Source organism: Amblyomma maculatum, chromosome 6 (assembly GCF_055883805.1).
Source record: "Amblyomma maculatum isolate TAMU_Amacu chromosome 6, ASM5588380v1, whole genome shotgun sequence".
Lineage (NCBI taxonomy): Eukaryota > Metazoa > Arthropoda > Arachnida > Ixodida > Ixodidae > Amblyomma > Amblyomma maculatum.
Window position 1 is genome coordinate 134497276 of NC_139349.1, and position 16998 is coordinate 134514273.

Sequence of the window (16998 nt, forward strand, 5' to 3'; positions counted from 1 at the left end):
TCATAACGTTGGCCGAGCCGCCGAAAGGGTAAATGGTGACTTCCTCTTCACCGGTCACCTCAAGATCCAGTATTCGCGAGAGCTTCTCTGTTATAAACGATCGTTGACTGCCTCCGTCAAACAGGCAGCGAGCGAGGCGTTTTCTTTTCGGTCCGTCGACCCACACCTGCGCCGTCTGCAGCAGCACGGCGTTTTTATTGCTGTTGCTAAGAGACGCTATTGAGTGCAACCCAGTAGCGGTCTCGCCCTCGGCGTTCGGTGCCGGTGGATCACAGAGCGAGGTGATGTGTCGTCGGCCACACTTCTCGCAACGTAGTGTCCAATTCTTACATCCTTTCGTCATGTGCCCCTTCTTCGCGCATCGGTAGCACCTCCCTTTCTTTCGCAGTTTTCTTTTCTTTTCATCGATTGATATCGGAGCATTGCAATCTGCCACCTCATGCCTCTCTGAAGCGCAGAAAGGGCATCTTTCCTTGCTCGATTTGGCACCCACCTGGAGACTGGCCGCTGAGCCCTTGCCGTAGACGCTGTTGGGACGCCGTTCACTGGCGCGGTCCGGTCGGGTTTGCTGAGGAGCGTTCGTGCTTTCTCCGTGCACCTTTTCCCTGCTCTCCACTTCCAGGCGAACTGATTGCAGAATGGCTTGGAGGACTCGAACTGTCGAGCACGTCCTTGTCTGCACTGTGGGCCTTATGGTACTCAACAGCCCATTCGGCCGGCAATACCCGAAACAAAGCCACGCACAGCATTGCACCATAGCTGTCCGATTTGACACCTAAAGTTTCAAGTCCTGCGATGTTTCGCTGAACATGATCGTGGAGGCGTCGCAGCGCGTTGACGTCACTGAGAGCTCTAACCTGGGGAAGGTTTAACAGCTGCGTAAGGTGTTCTTGCACGAGCACGTCCTGACCCCCGAAACACTCTTGGAGTGTCTTTACAGCGTAGTCGTAATTCTTCTCCGTCGCTTGGACGCCGGTCAAAGCGGCCGCCGCCTTTCCTGTCAACGCTGTCCGCAGGTACAAGAACTTTTCTATGCTGGTCAAGCCGTTATTCTCGTGGACTGCTTGTCGGAATTGTTGCCAGAACGGTTGCCACTCGAGCTTGTTGCCGCTGAATTTCTGAAGCTCCTGCTTAGGCAAACTCAGTTGTCCCGAACGGGCAGCAGGTAATCTGGACGCGGTTTCTTGTGCATTCAATGTGCTTGTTGCACCGTTAGAATTCGTTTCACTGCAACGCCGAAGCTTTGTCCGCATTCGTGTCATGAGAGCTTGGCACTGACGAACGCCTTTGTATTCTTCTGCGAGGCCTTCGTCACGAACATGCGGCTCAATCCAGGCATCTCACTGTTTCAAATCTCTCGAAACAATGTCCAACTCATCTGATATTTCCGCGAGCAGGTCTCGTTGCTGGGGGCCGAAGTCACCAGCCGTCGTTAGTCGCTCAAGCTCCTCGTTGAGTTGGTTCAGTTCGGCACGCGTAACTTCTCGCTTTGTTTGGAGACGCTCCATCGCTGTCGTCCGTTGCAGTTGGAACGCTGGTTTCAAGTTGCCGTTTTTCGCTTACTCCCAAGTTTTGGCACCAAAAAATATGTTCGTTATTCAATTTCGTTAGGGAGAACTTTTAAACAACAACAACAACATGAATTTTAATTCTCCAAACGGCACTCACTATGGACACTGTTCGGAGAGCGTCTCCATGAACTACCGCACCGCACTGTTCCGTAAACGCTGAGTGTCTCTTACACTTGAAGGGAGCACGCGCATGAGCGTCCCTCTTTCGCGCCACCCACCGACACACACACACAACACACGCACACACAGCTGTACCCCGCGGTGAAGAATGGGCTGTTCCAGTCCGTGTACGTCCATCCCCCGTTGTCAGTGGGATGGCCCAAATGTCATGCCGTGAAGACCGCGAAGGCAGCACCCGGAATATTCAACAGAATTTGACCCTCTAATGAGCAGTCAAGGTTAATGGTCAACAATATCGACTGATTTGATCTTCTGGCAATCCAAGAAACTCTCAAGTCTCCGCCAGCACCACAATTCAGATGCGTCAATTTTTCGGCGGTCAGCCTTCTTCACAGTCCAACTCTCACATCCATACATCACAACTGGAAAGACCATAGCACGAGTTATACGGATCTTGGTTGGCAGACTAATGTCTCTGCTCTTTACTAGGCGGTCAAGGCTAACAATGGCTCTCTTTCCCAGAAGCAGGCATCTCCTAATTTCATGGCTGCAGTCTCCTTCTGGGGTAATCTTGGAGCCCAAGAAGAGAAAATCTGTCACAGCTTCCACTTCTTGTCCCTTGATGCTCCAGCACTTAATAGGGCAAGACGCCATGATCTTTGTCTTTTTAATGTTCAGTTTAAGCCTAAACTTCTCACTCTCTTCTTGTACGCGCATCAGAAGTCTCTTGAGTTCCACTTCACTTTCTGCCATTAAAGTGGTATCATCCGCATATCTAAGGTTGTTTATACGTTTTCCAGCAATCTTCACTCCAGCTGAAGACTCGTCCAGACCGACCTTTCTCATGAGAACCTTAGGGAATTGAAATTTCTGGTGACCCCTCCACTACGGCGTCTCTCATAGACTGAGTCACTTTGGGACGCTAAAACCCCACAAACCAAACCAAACTTTATCAAACCAAAACTTTCTTCGATGAGGCATACCTGAAACAGCCAGAGTGTGGAAAATAAAATGGGTGCCACTCTCTACAAAAATGCCCTATTACCATCTGGTAGGTGAGATTTATGTTAGCTTTTAGTACATCACTTTGGACGACACACAGTCATTATTTCCCTAGCTGATCGGAGTTTCCAGCATCTTACTGCATAAAATGAGAGCATACATTGAGAAAAAGCTTTGATTAAAATTTTCTGCACCGTTTCAAAACCATTCTGGAATCGACCACTTTAGATAGCAAGCTTTAGGGTTTCGCAAGTTCGTTCTACTGTACTGTTTTTTATTCGTCAAAAATTCGCTCCTGCATTCATCTGCTGTGGGCTGCAGGTGGTATTCCTGACTGCACTGTTCTACCTGCTACGTGCTAGCAAGGAGCGCTACAAGCCCCTGGACCTGTTCTCCAGCATGCTGCCGGGCTCAGCCAGCCACCTGGGTGAAGCAGTCGAGGAGGCTGTGGCTGGTGTTTTTGCCGCCTCTTTCAAGATGGCCGCCTTTTATGGCCTGTACACCTGGCTTATACACACCCTGTTTGATGTGAAGATGGTCTACATTCCAACTGGTGAGCATGCCAACAACCACTATTGCTTGGCATGGGTGGCGACATATTTTCGAGCTTTTTACATTTGGCCAACCTTGTTATTTTGTAATAGTTTCTGAATATGAATCTGTTCTAGGTTAGTACTTGTGCTATGTGTGCTCTCTTTCTCTGTTTGTTTACTGTCTCTCCTGTGCTACAACTTTGAGTCATGCTTAGTGCAAATTACCCTACACACTGCATTCAGCATTGGAGAGGCTAACCGCGTGACACCTTTCCCTGTGCAGCGCTGGCAGCCCTGTTTGGGGCGGTGCCCTTTATTGGTGCGTACTGGGCCTGCCTGCCGGCTGTGCTGGAGCTGTGGCTGGTGCAGTCACAGCGCCTCAAGGCGCTCCTCATGCTCATCTGCCAGCTTGCACCTGCCTACTTTGTCGATTGCGCCATCTACGCCGAGATAAAGGGGCAAGTACCACTTTCTCATTTTCCTTCTGGCTTGCCTGTGTTGAGGATGTGTTGCTCCCAACATGTATAACTTGGCACAGGAACCAGACAGGTGCTCCCTATCCCAGCATTGAAGAGGGATGACAGTTTAATCTTTATTTAGATAACACATACTTTGATGTGATGTGCATGCAAGGTTTGATACCTCTGCTCTGCTGCTGTCTCGTTTACAGTTTGCAGCAATTTATATTTCGCGCAGCATTTACAACTGATGTTGATATAGTATGCATGCCGATGTACAGATATGTGCAATTTGTTTTTGTTTTTCTGATTGCAAGTTTATGAAGGGGAGGTGCTGTTTTAGTAGGAGCAGTGGAGCATGTCTAACCAGAACCCATTTTCTGAGTTTGTGTTGTTATCAAAAGGGTCACTATCTCTTTGACCTTAAGTCATCCGATTCATGGAAACGCTAGAGCCGGAAGTAGGTACCACTTGTTGCAGCGTTTCTACCAATCTGATGACTCAAGGTCAGGGAGACAGTGACCCTTTCGATAGTGACGCAAACTCGGAATACGGGCCCAGGAGCTGTAGTCACGTTCCCACCAAATGACGCAATGATTTCAGCTGAAATTCTTTCTAGTGTGTTTGTAACTGAGGGAATCATAAACTGGCAGCACAGAAGAAATCATTTGCAATATTGGCAGTTTATGTTGACTTTAGAATGGGGAGTTAAAAAGGTGGCTCTGCAACGCAAGCACAGTATATAAACTCAATCAGCCGCTAGATTGTGTTATGAACATTCCGGGTAAATAATACGATTCTGCATGCAGCAGAGAGCCCACAATTATACTTGAAAGTTCGCCAGCCCTTTCTGGCGAGTTTTTCAAACTCGTTGCCTCCCTTGCCTGTTTCTGTGTGTGTCTCTATGTGTGTGGTTATTGGTCAGATTCTTTTGGGCGTCACACAGCTGTCGTGAGCTGCATCATGTCAATCGTGTTGGGAAGCTCCGTCACCTGGGGATTAACTACATGCATTGGCAGCCGGTGGTGGAGCCGCGTGAATGGGGTCGGCGGAGGAGCACCAGCCTTTGGGCATGCAAAAAGTGGCGAAATTAGGGAGAAAGGTGCATGGGCACTGAAGTCCGCCTTTTTCACAAGATGTGGCGCTCTCTGGCGAGTGGTTGAAAATTTGTCTGCTACTGGTTGAAACGTCCTTGGCAAACGCAGCCACATGCGAAATGACAAAGTCTGTACTTGACAGCTACTGCTATCTGTCGCATACGCCTCTCACCAATATGAGCTGTGCATTGCCCCCGAGATCAGCTCTGGCTGCGCCGATCGCGGAGGTCAAGAACTGCGCATGCATAGCTGGGGCTGGTGGTTCATTTTCAACTAGGGAAGGGGCGGTGCGCATTCGTAGAGCGGCCTTGTGAAAAATGTGGATTCAAATTTTCACTGCAGGTAACCCAGCTTCTACCAGTTGCATTAAAGATTTGTTTTGCTGGAGGATATTCACAAAGCAGACGCAAGGCATACCACATCTGTTAATTAAGTAGTGTTGCACAGCCCCCTTAAGAACTCTGGAGATAGGTGTATCATGCTATGACATATTCTAGGTCCGTATTCTAACTGATTATTTTTGAAAAGCATCATTTTTAATGACACCCATTTTGGCAACACTCACCAGCAGCTGTTATTGCTGGATTGCTGTGCTCGTTCAGTACAGCACTGCTTGTGTCTATGTTTGTGCGTGCTTTTGTGGATTGGCATAAGGGGAAATGCACTACCCTTCTATGTAGCCACAGGCATTATTAGGTAAACTCTGTCCGATCTTTACTTAAGCACTCATTGTTGAAATGCCCTTCATTTGTTATTAGCGCATCATGTTCTGTGCAGCTTGATTTCCTGCTGCACAGTTGCGTTGCCTCTCCACAATGCGATGAGCTTCGTTTAGCAGACGGTCATTGTTCAATTGTTTCTTGGTGCAGGGGTGGCCACCCATTCCTGACTGGTCTGGCTATAGCAGGTGGCGTCTTCTGCTTAGGCTTCCAGGGGGCGCTGTTTGGGCCCATGCTCCTCTGTGTTCTCATTGTAGCGATGAATGTGTACCGCTCTGTGATGCAGTCCATGCCTGCTGGCACAGCAGGCCGCCGCTTCAGCTTCAAGAGGTGAGGTTCTGTTGCGGGAAGGGGCGTCACTCTCCTGTCATTTGTACAAAGGCCTGCGTTACGAATGTGGCCTATTTAGAAAGCACTAGTGGACTTAGATGACATCTATGACATGACAGCGTTAAAAGCCTCGTTCTCCAGGAAATCTGGTGCCGGCATTGTGGGCAACAAATCACGGGCATGCCTCTGGCAAGTGGTACGTGGCTGGCAACATGGCTGAGTAGTGTAGTGACTAGTCGTCAGGTTGTGCCACATTGTGAGACCACCTGTCAAGATGGCAAATGCTACCAACACAGGCTTTGCCTTTGAGATGGGACAGTAAGATTGGAATGCAACTGTCCAAAACCTTTGGACATGCTGCCCCTAGGCCAAGGAGACATATTAGTATTGCTTAGTTAAAGCGAGGCTTTATATCTATGTCTATGTGGCTTTTCATAAACAGTACAACTGTATACTTATGAGTATACATGAGATAATAGAGGCACAAATTAAAAAATGGCACATTCAAGGAGAGCCGGCAGACAGGAGCCATTAATGCTGTCATGTCCTTAAAGGCAGAGCTTAAATGTTTCCTCCAATCTTTTTTCAAAGCTTGAAACAGTTATCTTTTTTCGATGCGAAAGATGCAGATTTTACTTTTTTTTTTTTCATCGAGAATGGTCAATAACATTAGGCAGGCCTGCTGCGTTATCATTTCTGGGACTGGAACATGTGACCATGCTACGCTCAAGTGTTTTGCTCAATGTGGTACACCGACAAGTTTGGAACTAACAACGGTCCTATCAATGCACCAACCAGCTGCTTTTTCATCAGCACTGTATTTAAACCTACTAAGTGAAAGCTCGTTAATTCGAACCTCGGTAATTCGAATTTTCGGATAATTCGAACTACACTACTTGGTCCGGCCAAGCTCCATAGAGATCTGTGTATAAAAAAGCCCGTTAATTCGAACGCGGGTCGGTTCCGCTACGGATAATTCGAACTACGCGCCGCCGCGTCTGGGCGGCTTGGCGCACATCACGCGGCAAAAAAAAAAAAAAAAAAAAAAAAAAAAGGGGGGGGGGGGGGGGGGGTAAAGAAACACCTCCGTGATCCGCAGGCATAATTAGAGGCTGCGCACGTCCAAAACGGGGACAGAATAAGGAACCAAGTAAAACCATGGAAGAGTGGGTAAAACTTAAATGGCGCCATGACCGGCGTGGCGGCCGGCGGCGTTGAAGGGAGGGGACGCGGCCGCGGCAAGGTCAGTGCATGGCCGCGCGGCGGCAGCTGCCTGCTCTCGCTTCTGCGCAACCTCCGTAGCTCGCAACTAAATACTCGTTAATTCCAACCCTGTTAATTTGGAAATAGGGATAAGTACTGTCGGCGCGGTCCCAGCCAATGCCCATAAAAGGCTATGATCTCGGACGGGCACTATGGGTTAAACTTTTTTTTTTTTTTTTTTGCGATAGCCATCCATCCTTCCACCCATCAGTCTGACGCCAGCTTTTAGCACCGTTCGCTCCGATGATTAGAGTGGCAGTAGACGGGGCGCCCGCCCAAGTCGCTCATAGCATGATAAAGCGAACGTACTGAAAAGGAGGCTTGCACAACCGGATAAGCGCTGGCACTTTGCCAAGTTCGCTTCCCTCCCTGCGGGAGCTAAAGTCAAAAGATAAACACGCCGTTATCGCCGCGCAGCATCTTGGCGCACTGCCAAGAAATGCGTTGTGGACCGTGAAGGCGCGAAACAGAGGGACGCGCTAACGACTGGCGCCTTTATTATTATTTTTTTTTTCTTTCAGATTCGTAGGCACAAATCGGGGCTGGGTGGGTTCATTATGCGAGCGAGTTCGTTACGCGACTAAATACGGTACATTTACCGTAGTACAGACGGTTTTGGCCAGTTTTTTCGAGGCCATTCGATAATTCGAACATCGGATAATTCGAACATTTTTCCCGGTCCCGTGAAGTTCGAATTAACGAGCTTTTACTGTATGTGGATAGGGACAAAAGTTGTGTGAACAAAGCTTGGCTTGGCACATTGTTAGTTCTTATTCATCGTTCATGCCCAGAAATTATTGACTGAAAGAGCTGGTATTTTCTTGGAGCAAAGGCTTGCTGCATCCATTAAATCTGAAACAAAATATTGAAAAATGGCACTAGCACCAAACTTAGGTAACCTGATTTGTGTCGGTGGTGCAGGCATTGTGTAGTCAGTGAACGTTTCAAATGCACAAAGTGTGCAGTCGCACTTGGTATAACTTGCAACTCTGGTTATAGTTTGACGAGGTTACACAGGATTCTGGAGCCTATATCCTGTCCTGTATAAGCTGTGTATTTAAAGGCATTGCCTGATGGGTGGCTGAAGAGTGTACAGTTAGGGTAATGAGCAGAAAGAGTCATAAACTGTTTTTATCTGCAGACAGATTTGTAAATTAGACAGAATTGCTTGCTGGCGGCAGCTTTAGGTCTATCAACATTGCACAGTTTTAGCACGGCATTTTAGTGAAGCACTGGGAAACAGTATGTATTCTTGTGGCAAGGTAGGCTACTATAGTGGAACCCCGTCATTATGTTTTCGAGCTGGCATGTTTTTTTTTTATTTTCTTTTTACAATGACTGTAACTGTAGGGTTCTACTGCAGTTGGCATATAAATGTGGCTTAAAACAGTGCAGATAACGGACTAGGGAAACGGCAACATGACATGAACTACAGTCGAACCTCGCTATAAAGAACACGGATATAGCGAATTATCGGATAAAACAAACTAAAATCAAAGTTTTGTTGGTCTATTGTTTATTTATATGGAGTTCTTTGTGTATAACGAACAAAAAATTTCAAAATTTGACGCTAGATCGGTTATAACAAAGCAGTTTTTTGAATTGAAACGGCAAAATATAAAAAAATTTTTCAATCAATTGAATCGCCTGCCATAGAAGTGTGTTTATATCCTCTGCGCGTTTGTATGCTGAGTCATTTAGCGGCAGGAACAAAAACTACTGCCAATGGCTTGTGGCCTCCGAGATCACATTCCCGCACGCGGTGATCTCTGAGGTCATGAACAACCATGGCCAGACTCTAGCGGCGCCGCTGAAGTGTATTTAAATAGTTTAAATGCCCACGCTTTCACGTGCCGCGTCATCTAGCAACGGCGACCGAAACTGGCACCAGCGGCCCATGGCCTCCGAGATCACACATCCACGCGTGGTGATCTCGGAGGTCATGAACGGCCATGGCCGGACTCGAGCGTCGCCGCCACCGCTGCTGGAGTCTGGTTATGCAACAGCTGACAGGCATGTGACCGGCATATCATCACCATTGCCTCTTCATGGCGTGTGCCCCCGCCGTGCCTCTGCCACTGCGACCGACCCGTGCGAGCGCGCCACACTCCGCAAAGTCCAAAACATACTTTCTTAGTATTCATGTTTTCTTACCAACACGAAATGAAAATTGAGATTTCATGCTTATAATAAGCTTCTAATTAAAAAATTGTGCATTTTCGCACCTTTGTGTTGTCTATATTAGTGCATATTTTGTTCCGCTTTATTAGCAAACTTATTTACACGAATTTGGGCGCTCATTGTTATAACAATTATCGGATATAATTAACAGATTTTTGCACCCCGTAATACTTCGTTATAACGAGGTTTGACTGCAGTAATACTACTGTTTATTCCTGCATGCAACAGAAACTTTAATATTAATACTCAACACCTACAAAATCATGCTGTTGCGAGAACGAGTCACCTTCCTCGGCTGATTACAGTAAGGAGTTGGGTCTCTCCAAAATTGAGATCTTTTCTGGTGCATGCTTCGCTGAGCGGGACATGCTGCTGTAAACCACAGTTGTTGAATTTTGCAGGACATATTGAAGGCGGCTCTGCGCACGTAGCCAGAACGCCTAGAGACAAGACAAGTGCTTCCCCTATAACGCTCTCTTTTAATGTACTACTATATACATGAGAAAAATAACTTCATTCTGCTCATTGTAGGTTACGTCTAGTTCAACGAAGCCAGATGTTCAGGCCCATTACGCCGTAAGCTCACAAGCGAAAGAGTGGACTTGTGGTGCAGCAACTGCAGGTGACACTGCAGTGCAAGGGACCTAGACTGTGTGCTTGAGTGACAGCTGGTAAATTTGATGCCTGCCCAGAACGGTGTGCAGTTTACTTTCAAGCTAACTTTCAAATGCTTCCCACGATTTATTTATATCTAATGATTATACCGTTTTAATGATGGATTCCTGTGCGCGCACTACTGGCTCTGCATCTATGCCTCTAATACATTCCAAAGGGCAAGCACACAGTGTGTATAACGGCAAAGAGAAACAGCTGTGATCAGATTTTTCCAAGAGCTGTTATGCTGGTAGCACTTCGCCACAAGTCTGGTAGATGCCATCATTACTGGTCAGCCCCTCACTGATCACTGAAAAGGATGATGTTAGGCTTATAAATAGTAAACGTTCTTGGTTTTACTTTGGGGTTAGCTAGCTCATATCAAAGGAGTATCAAAACTTTTGATTTCATATTTTCTTCTTAATAATAAGTCATACATGGATCACCAAGTAGCATTTTATCATGATTGCTGAATAATTTTTACAGTCGGTCCTGGATATATCGAGTAGAAGGGGATTGCAAAATAATTTGATACATTGATGCGGATCTTGTTACTGTTTCTTTGTTGATGTTGAAGCTGCTGCCTCATGACTTGTGTCATATTATTCGTACACAAGATGTGCCGAGAATGATCTCGAATGATATCGGTCACAAGCAAGTGCTTTCTTTCATGTCGAAACAGCACGAAAAAAACAACAACTTGATTATAAATTATTTACTGATCGTAGGCAAATTCCATGTAGCAGTCCGTGTATATAATGCTGTCTTACGCATTATTGCAAAGCAAAAAAAAAAGAAACGTGCAGCCAAAATGGGGTGTCTGTACTCTTTTAAATGTTTTATTCTCTGAAATGATACATGAGACGTTAGAATTAATAGATCATCACATGATGTTTGCCACTGGGTGCTAAATAATAACTGTTCATCCCAGGGTTGATCAACAACCAAATAAATGATGGTTGTGGCATGTAAGATGGCTTTAAGTCATGCGAGGCATAAAAAAAAGCACAATACAATCGCCAACACATAGCTGGTCATCCTACTTCGAGAGTTGGCATGATAGCAATCAACGTATCAGCAATAATCTATTATCCTGTTTCAAGACTCACGTGACCCAAAGCCATCTTTCAGGTCACTGACGTCATTAAGTTGTTGAAACTGAAAGAGCACTGAGAAGATATTCAGTTCTGAATTATTCAGCAGCCGTAGGGAAGTTCGGCAAAGGGATCCATGTACATTAATGCCTGATGCATCGTTTGAAAGCATAAAGCAAAAGTTTGGTATATGTACTTTTTTCCATTGCTTATCCAGGTAAATGAAAAGGTCTTAAATCAGCATTGAACTGTGATCTTCAAGGTAGCGTATTGTCTCCCAAACAATGTGATGCATGCAGAGAAGGTGCTGCCAAGCATACTTTCTTACTATCCAAGCCGGATGCAGTGACAAGAGAAATCGGATTATTCTCAAAGCCTGTCATTGGTGTGGTTTGGTGCTGGCTGGGTGCATTTCCTTTTTCCTTTAACGAGTACAGTTGGAACAGTGGCAGCTTTGATTGTTCATTATCACCAGCTGCGAGATGTGCTGCATGCAGTCACCTTTCATTTTGCTTCTTGCCGTTTTGGTTGTGGTGCCAATGGGTGTTGCTTCTGTTTAGGATGTTCACAATAGACTAGCGTGGCATGGTGCACACCAACCCTGTGGACTCAAGGTGAGAGGCCTGTTTGCTTTTGGGGGGTGCCTTTGTTTGCACGATTTTTATTTTTTTGCTTCTTTACATTATGAAAGCTGTGCCCCCTTTCCCTTTTTGTGGCTCTGCTGACTGCCTACATGTCTAACAGCATGGTTTGCTTTTGCGTGGATGACGCGGGATCCGGCTTCACCTTATAACACTCGACCATGAGGTACTGTTGCACTCAGTATGAGCTATTCCATGCAAGTGCCTGGAGCAGCGCTATTGCGGTGTCGCTCATACTGATCCTGATAGTACACCCGGAATCAAAAGTCTGTGGGGCATGTGAGTTGCGAAAACAAGTTTATGTGCAACCCAAAATCAAAATAAGCAGCCTGTGCTTCAGTATGTGAACATGACAGACTGCCAGTCATTTTGAAGCTGTGCGGCAAGGCTGCTCAGAAGTAGCCTTTTTTTAGTGAACTGCTTGCCCCGTTGACTTCTGACACCAGGTGTACAGTGTTGCTGCTTTGATTCTTGGTCTTACTTTGATGGCAAAAGCAAAGCTTGTTGTTTTCTGTCTGCTTTTGAGGCACAGCTAGTTTAATCTGTTGGTTGGAACTATTTGTGAAGAGGGAGATAGCAGAAGTGCCTGTGTAGTGTAATATCCTGCAACTCACATATTGTGCATTGGCAACCTTTGGTTACTTAAGGCCAGTGTTGTTTCAACCGCTGAAAAACCGAGGGCGATATAGAGAGGAATGGGATGGAATTGTGGCAGTCTGGCTCAGCTGTCTGTTTTTTGGCATGTCCCAAATTGACATGGGCTATGAAGGGACACCATAGTGGAGGGGGTGCCTCCATCAAACCGGCGTCCTCTAGTGCCGCAACAACCAAGCTGTTGCAGGTAGGCCGAAAATAGGGGTGCCGAAATTTGATGGAAACAGATGGTGGTATGCAGAAACTCTATAGCGCAGAAGTATGAGAACTAGGTATAATAGGTTTTCTCAGAGGAATGCCATTTGCTGGAGCGCAGAAAAATTCTATCAAAATGTGGCTTCTGGCATGCCATGTGGTGTTTTGTGTCCACTGAACCATGTTGACTGGGCACGCTTTTGGACTGGTTATGCTAGTTGGGCTGGTTCTTAGGAGGTGTCGAAAAATGGCGCTGCCCCACCACCTTCAAACCTAGTCTGATTGAGTTAAGGAGTGCTACAACAGTGACGTGGCTGAAATAACGCATTACCAGTAGGATAACAAATTTAAATGAAGGCAGTCAGCCTGTCAAGTGTGCGGATGAATGGAGCCTTTGTTATGGGCAGTGCATCGGCCACCACATGACATAGGATGATCGTTCGATAACCAGTGCAAACTGCATTACACATTTTGTCTACTTTGCTTTTAGCTGATTCTGACAGACTTTATTTGTATAATGGTGACAAATAGGATCCAATACAGCCGATCTCATCAACTCAGTGAGTGAGCATCCAGTCTTGCATGGTGACCAAGAAACGGGCCATCAAAGGCTAAATTCCTTTGTGTACACACAACCTTTTTAATCTGCATATTTAAACCCAGATCGCTCGCGACTAAAGTGATTCATTATGCGCAAGCATTAATGCGGGGTTTTGGTCAGCAGTTTGTGTGAGCTTGATTATGTTGAACTCGAACGACGTAGAGCGAGATCAATGGTAGCATCTGAAAGAGCATAAAAAAACAGCTTGTGTGCCAAATTTGGTGCATGTAAAATAACTAGGTAATTAATTAGAGCCAGTTAAGTCAGTCAGACGGCAAAATAGCTGCACAGAGTAATGGCGACACATGGTGCTTGACGTCCAGTGACGTAGGCTTAAATTTCAGTGGTGGGAAAGATCGATTTGCGTGCACAAATGGGTGGGAATGGTTAGAAAGTGCGTAAAGAGTGGTAGTAAACTAACTGCAGTCTGCAAAAAGTTAATAAATGAAACGTGTGAAAAGAAGTGCTTAAATGACTAAAAGATGGGGTTGATATGGTAATTGGTGCCGCGGCGTCATTGAGGGACTCTGGTGTAGCACAACCAGCATTCCGTTAAATGCATCATAGTTCATCGGCGTTCTATAATTGGTTAACAGGAAAGGAAAGGCACAGTATCTGTCACTTGCAGAATCTCGCTGGTACGTCTGGTGGACAACACAATGCTCAGGCCATTGCTCTCATAATTTTTCATGGTGTGGTGACGCCATTTTTCAGTGCCTGCGAGGAATGAACTTGCTTTGAATGAGCATGTGCACCTTACATAGCAATTCTTTTATTGTGTGTATATTTTGTTTTGCATTAGTTTTGTAGTCATGTTATTATCACATGTACAAAAATTGAACCATTCAATGCCTCTCTCTCATTTTATGCCCTATTGTGCATGTCACATTGTTTTACTCGTAGAGCATATGAACGAGCATACTGCTTACCGACCTAGGGCCACAAAAGCATATTTCTTGGTTTTATAATGCTCTTGTTAGATGCAAATTTTTAGACATTAGCATGCATCACCTCCATTGATTATTAGCCTAGCTACATCCATTGAACCCTGTCCTACGCCAGCTCTGACAACCCATCCTTGTTGATGGGAGAATAAGAATGAGGTGGAGTGCATTTGCATGACACTCTTGGGCTGTGAATAGCAGCTTGCCAATATCCCTTTTGAGAAAAGGCACTCAGTATCTTGCCACTACTCTCCTATCGGGCAGAAACTTGAAGCATAACCAGAAGGCCTGAACAGAGGCAGTTCAGTGAGGTACTGAGGAAAATAATGACATAGGGTAGGAAGAAATGTTCATGATATTGTGCTAGCTGTGAGAGCAGGACAGAACATGGGCAAACAGAGGATAGCACAACGGATGGTCTTGAAAGGGACACAACACTGCAACACTGGAAAAATGTCACGAGGTTATGGTGGAAATGAAAAAAAACTTGCCTAATATAGTACAGACCGAGCATTACAATATTAATTTGCCATGAGAATTGCATAAAGACAATTGAGGCGCTATCTTGTGGAGAAATCCTATTTCTTTCACTGTAGTACCCCACATGACTACTCAGCAAAATATAGCCGATTTTCGCAAGTGCACACTGTTCGTTTTTCTTCTAGGAGTGCTCGTCATAATTTACTCTATTTTGCGCTTTCTCCAGTGCGCCCTTAAATAAAAACCACCCCTCCTCTCGCATCGTGAAAGGCATGCTTTCAGCTTTTGCCACTAGATAGTGCCACAGTGTTGTGGATAAAGTGTTAATTGTGCACACTAAAACTTTCGTCGACAAGGCATAAGTGATTGTGCTTTAACAGCCTTGAGTGTGGAAACTGAAGAGGACACTACTCAACGCAAAAGAATGTCTAATTACTGTCTCGCAAGTGAAATTTATATTTGGTTTCAGTACATCTTCTTTGTCAACCACCAGTCGTCATTGCAGTCGCTGCTCATGATTTTCAGCATCAGACCACACAAAAACAGGCGCATGCACTGATCGAAAAATTCTCGGTGAAAATTTTCTACAGCATTTCTACCGAAACTGCTATAGAATTTAACATTGTAGACAGCAATCTTTCCATTGGGCCAAAAAAAATTCCACGGGTAAAATCCAGTGTTCTGTCCCTTCAAGTCCCTAAAGCGTATAGGACCACTTGTCCAAAAGTGGCCTGGATTGCTCAGTATTGGCCATTTTGCACCATCATTCAAATTGATCGATTAGAATAGACATGGTAAACCTGTCTTGACATGGAGTTAATGCTTGGGCAAAGGCTGGCCTAAAGGACTATAGACACCAAATTTCGGTGGCATTTTTCTTGTTAATGATGCCTAAGCTATTCCAGTATATCAATTCACACACAGTTTTTGCCTATAAGTGCTAAATAATTTATAATTGAATTTTCTTTTCTCATCAGTTTTGGTTTCAGCAGCTGAGAGGTGGCCGTGACGTCACTATCAAGTCTTGACGCGTGGCATGAATAACAGCGATATAATCGCAGATTCTTCACTTTTGATTCCTGGTCTTGTGGCAGGCTGGCTTTATCGTAGTGCATTAAAATGAGAGAGGAATAATTACATCGCTGTATTTTCATCTCACATGACCTAGAGAGACTGACGTCACAGCCATCACTCAGCTGTTGAAACCGAAACAGGCGAGAAAAGAAATTCAATTATGAATTATTCAGCAAGCATAGGCGAATATGATGTGGTGATCCTTGTAAAGTCTTGGGCATCATTATTTGTAATGATGAAAACACAAAACCAAAAATTAGGTGTCTGTACTCCTTTAAATGCATCAATGTCTGCTTCCTTGCAAGTATTTTGCAGCTCTGTACTTCAATGTATACATGTGTCAGTTTTGTGAACGGTTAGTTCACAGCTGCAAAGGCAATGAAAACCTGAAATGTGAAAGTGGAACGAGTGACACATAGTAGAGTTCATGGTAATGAGATGGTTGTGTGCTCCATTTCAGGTACAACAGCAGATGAAGCACTTGAGGTGTGCCCATGGATGTCCTGCCTCCTCCCCTCCTGCTGCTAGTCATTTTGTGCCTTGCTCAGCCATTGCATGCCTTCCGTCTGCCACGCACAAGGGCATCAGCTATTTATAGGGCTAATCTTCTGGCTCGTGCAAGCACCTTTTAATTTTTACCCTGTGCGCTATTTCACCACATACTTATGTTCGTTGCAGCTCGGCGGATTAACACAATGTTACTGCTTTCAAGAAATGTGCAGGAGCAATACTCGCAATGTCACAAATACTTCGTGCTCTGCTCGGTTTAGTGCAGGCAAAATTGAGCACTACTAACACCAAAGAATCTTTGATCATTTTGCCGGTCACATTGTGCATTTATTATGGATGTGTGGCCAATCATGCCACTACTACTTGCACCCACAACTTGAGTCTGAGCACCTACTGTGCAGAAAGCCAATAGTTGCAAAATGGAGCAGCTGCCAATTAATGTCCAGTGTTGTCGGGATTTGCTGCTACTGCTGTAGGCTTTACATCAGCCAGTGGGACCTTGGAATTTACCGAGATGGTTGGTTGGTTGGTTCACAGGAAGGGAAAGGCGCAGTATCTGTCACACTTGCTCTGTGGACACCTGAACCGCGCCGTAAGGGAAGGGATGAAGGTGGGAGTGAAAGTGGATAGAGAGAAAGGGGGCCGTAGTGGAGGGCTACAGAGTAATTTCGACCACCTGGGGATCTTTAACGTGCGCTGACATCGCACAGCACACGGACGCCACTTCGTTTCGCCTCCATCGAAACGCAGCCGCCGAGGCCGGGATTCGATCCCGGGAACTCCGGCACAGTAGTCGGGCGTCTTACCACTGCTGTCCATGTTTTATGGGGTTATGCAATGAAGTTTAATAAGGATGTGAACTAGGAGTTCCTCAATC

General features: G+C 45.6%; 1 protein-coding gene across 3 annotated transcripts in view; it reads left to right on the forward strand.

The window, feature by feature from the left end:
* Positions 1-16236, forward strand: part of LOC146186806 (transmembrane protein 245) — a 67970-nt gene extending 51734 nt beyond the window's left edge. For 2 of the 3 annotated variants that reach the window (XM_084607431.1, XM_084607429.1), the window contains exons 12-16: positions 3015-3246; positions 3510-3684; positions 5651-5830; positions 11583-11636; positions 16072-16236. In XM_084607431.1, coding sequence (XP_084463557.1) covers positions 3015-3246; positions 3510-3684; positions 5651-5830; positions 11583-11601 — 606 coding nt within the window. In that variant the 3' untranslated portion in view covers positions 11602-11636; positions 16072-16236. The remainder of the gene's footprint in view (positions 1-3014; positions 3247-3509; positions 3685-5650; positions 5831-11582; positions 11637-16071) is intronic. The other variant, XM_084607430.1, reaches the window with a different exon arrangement.
* The last annotated feature ends 762 nt before the right edge of the window (positions 16237-16998 follow it).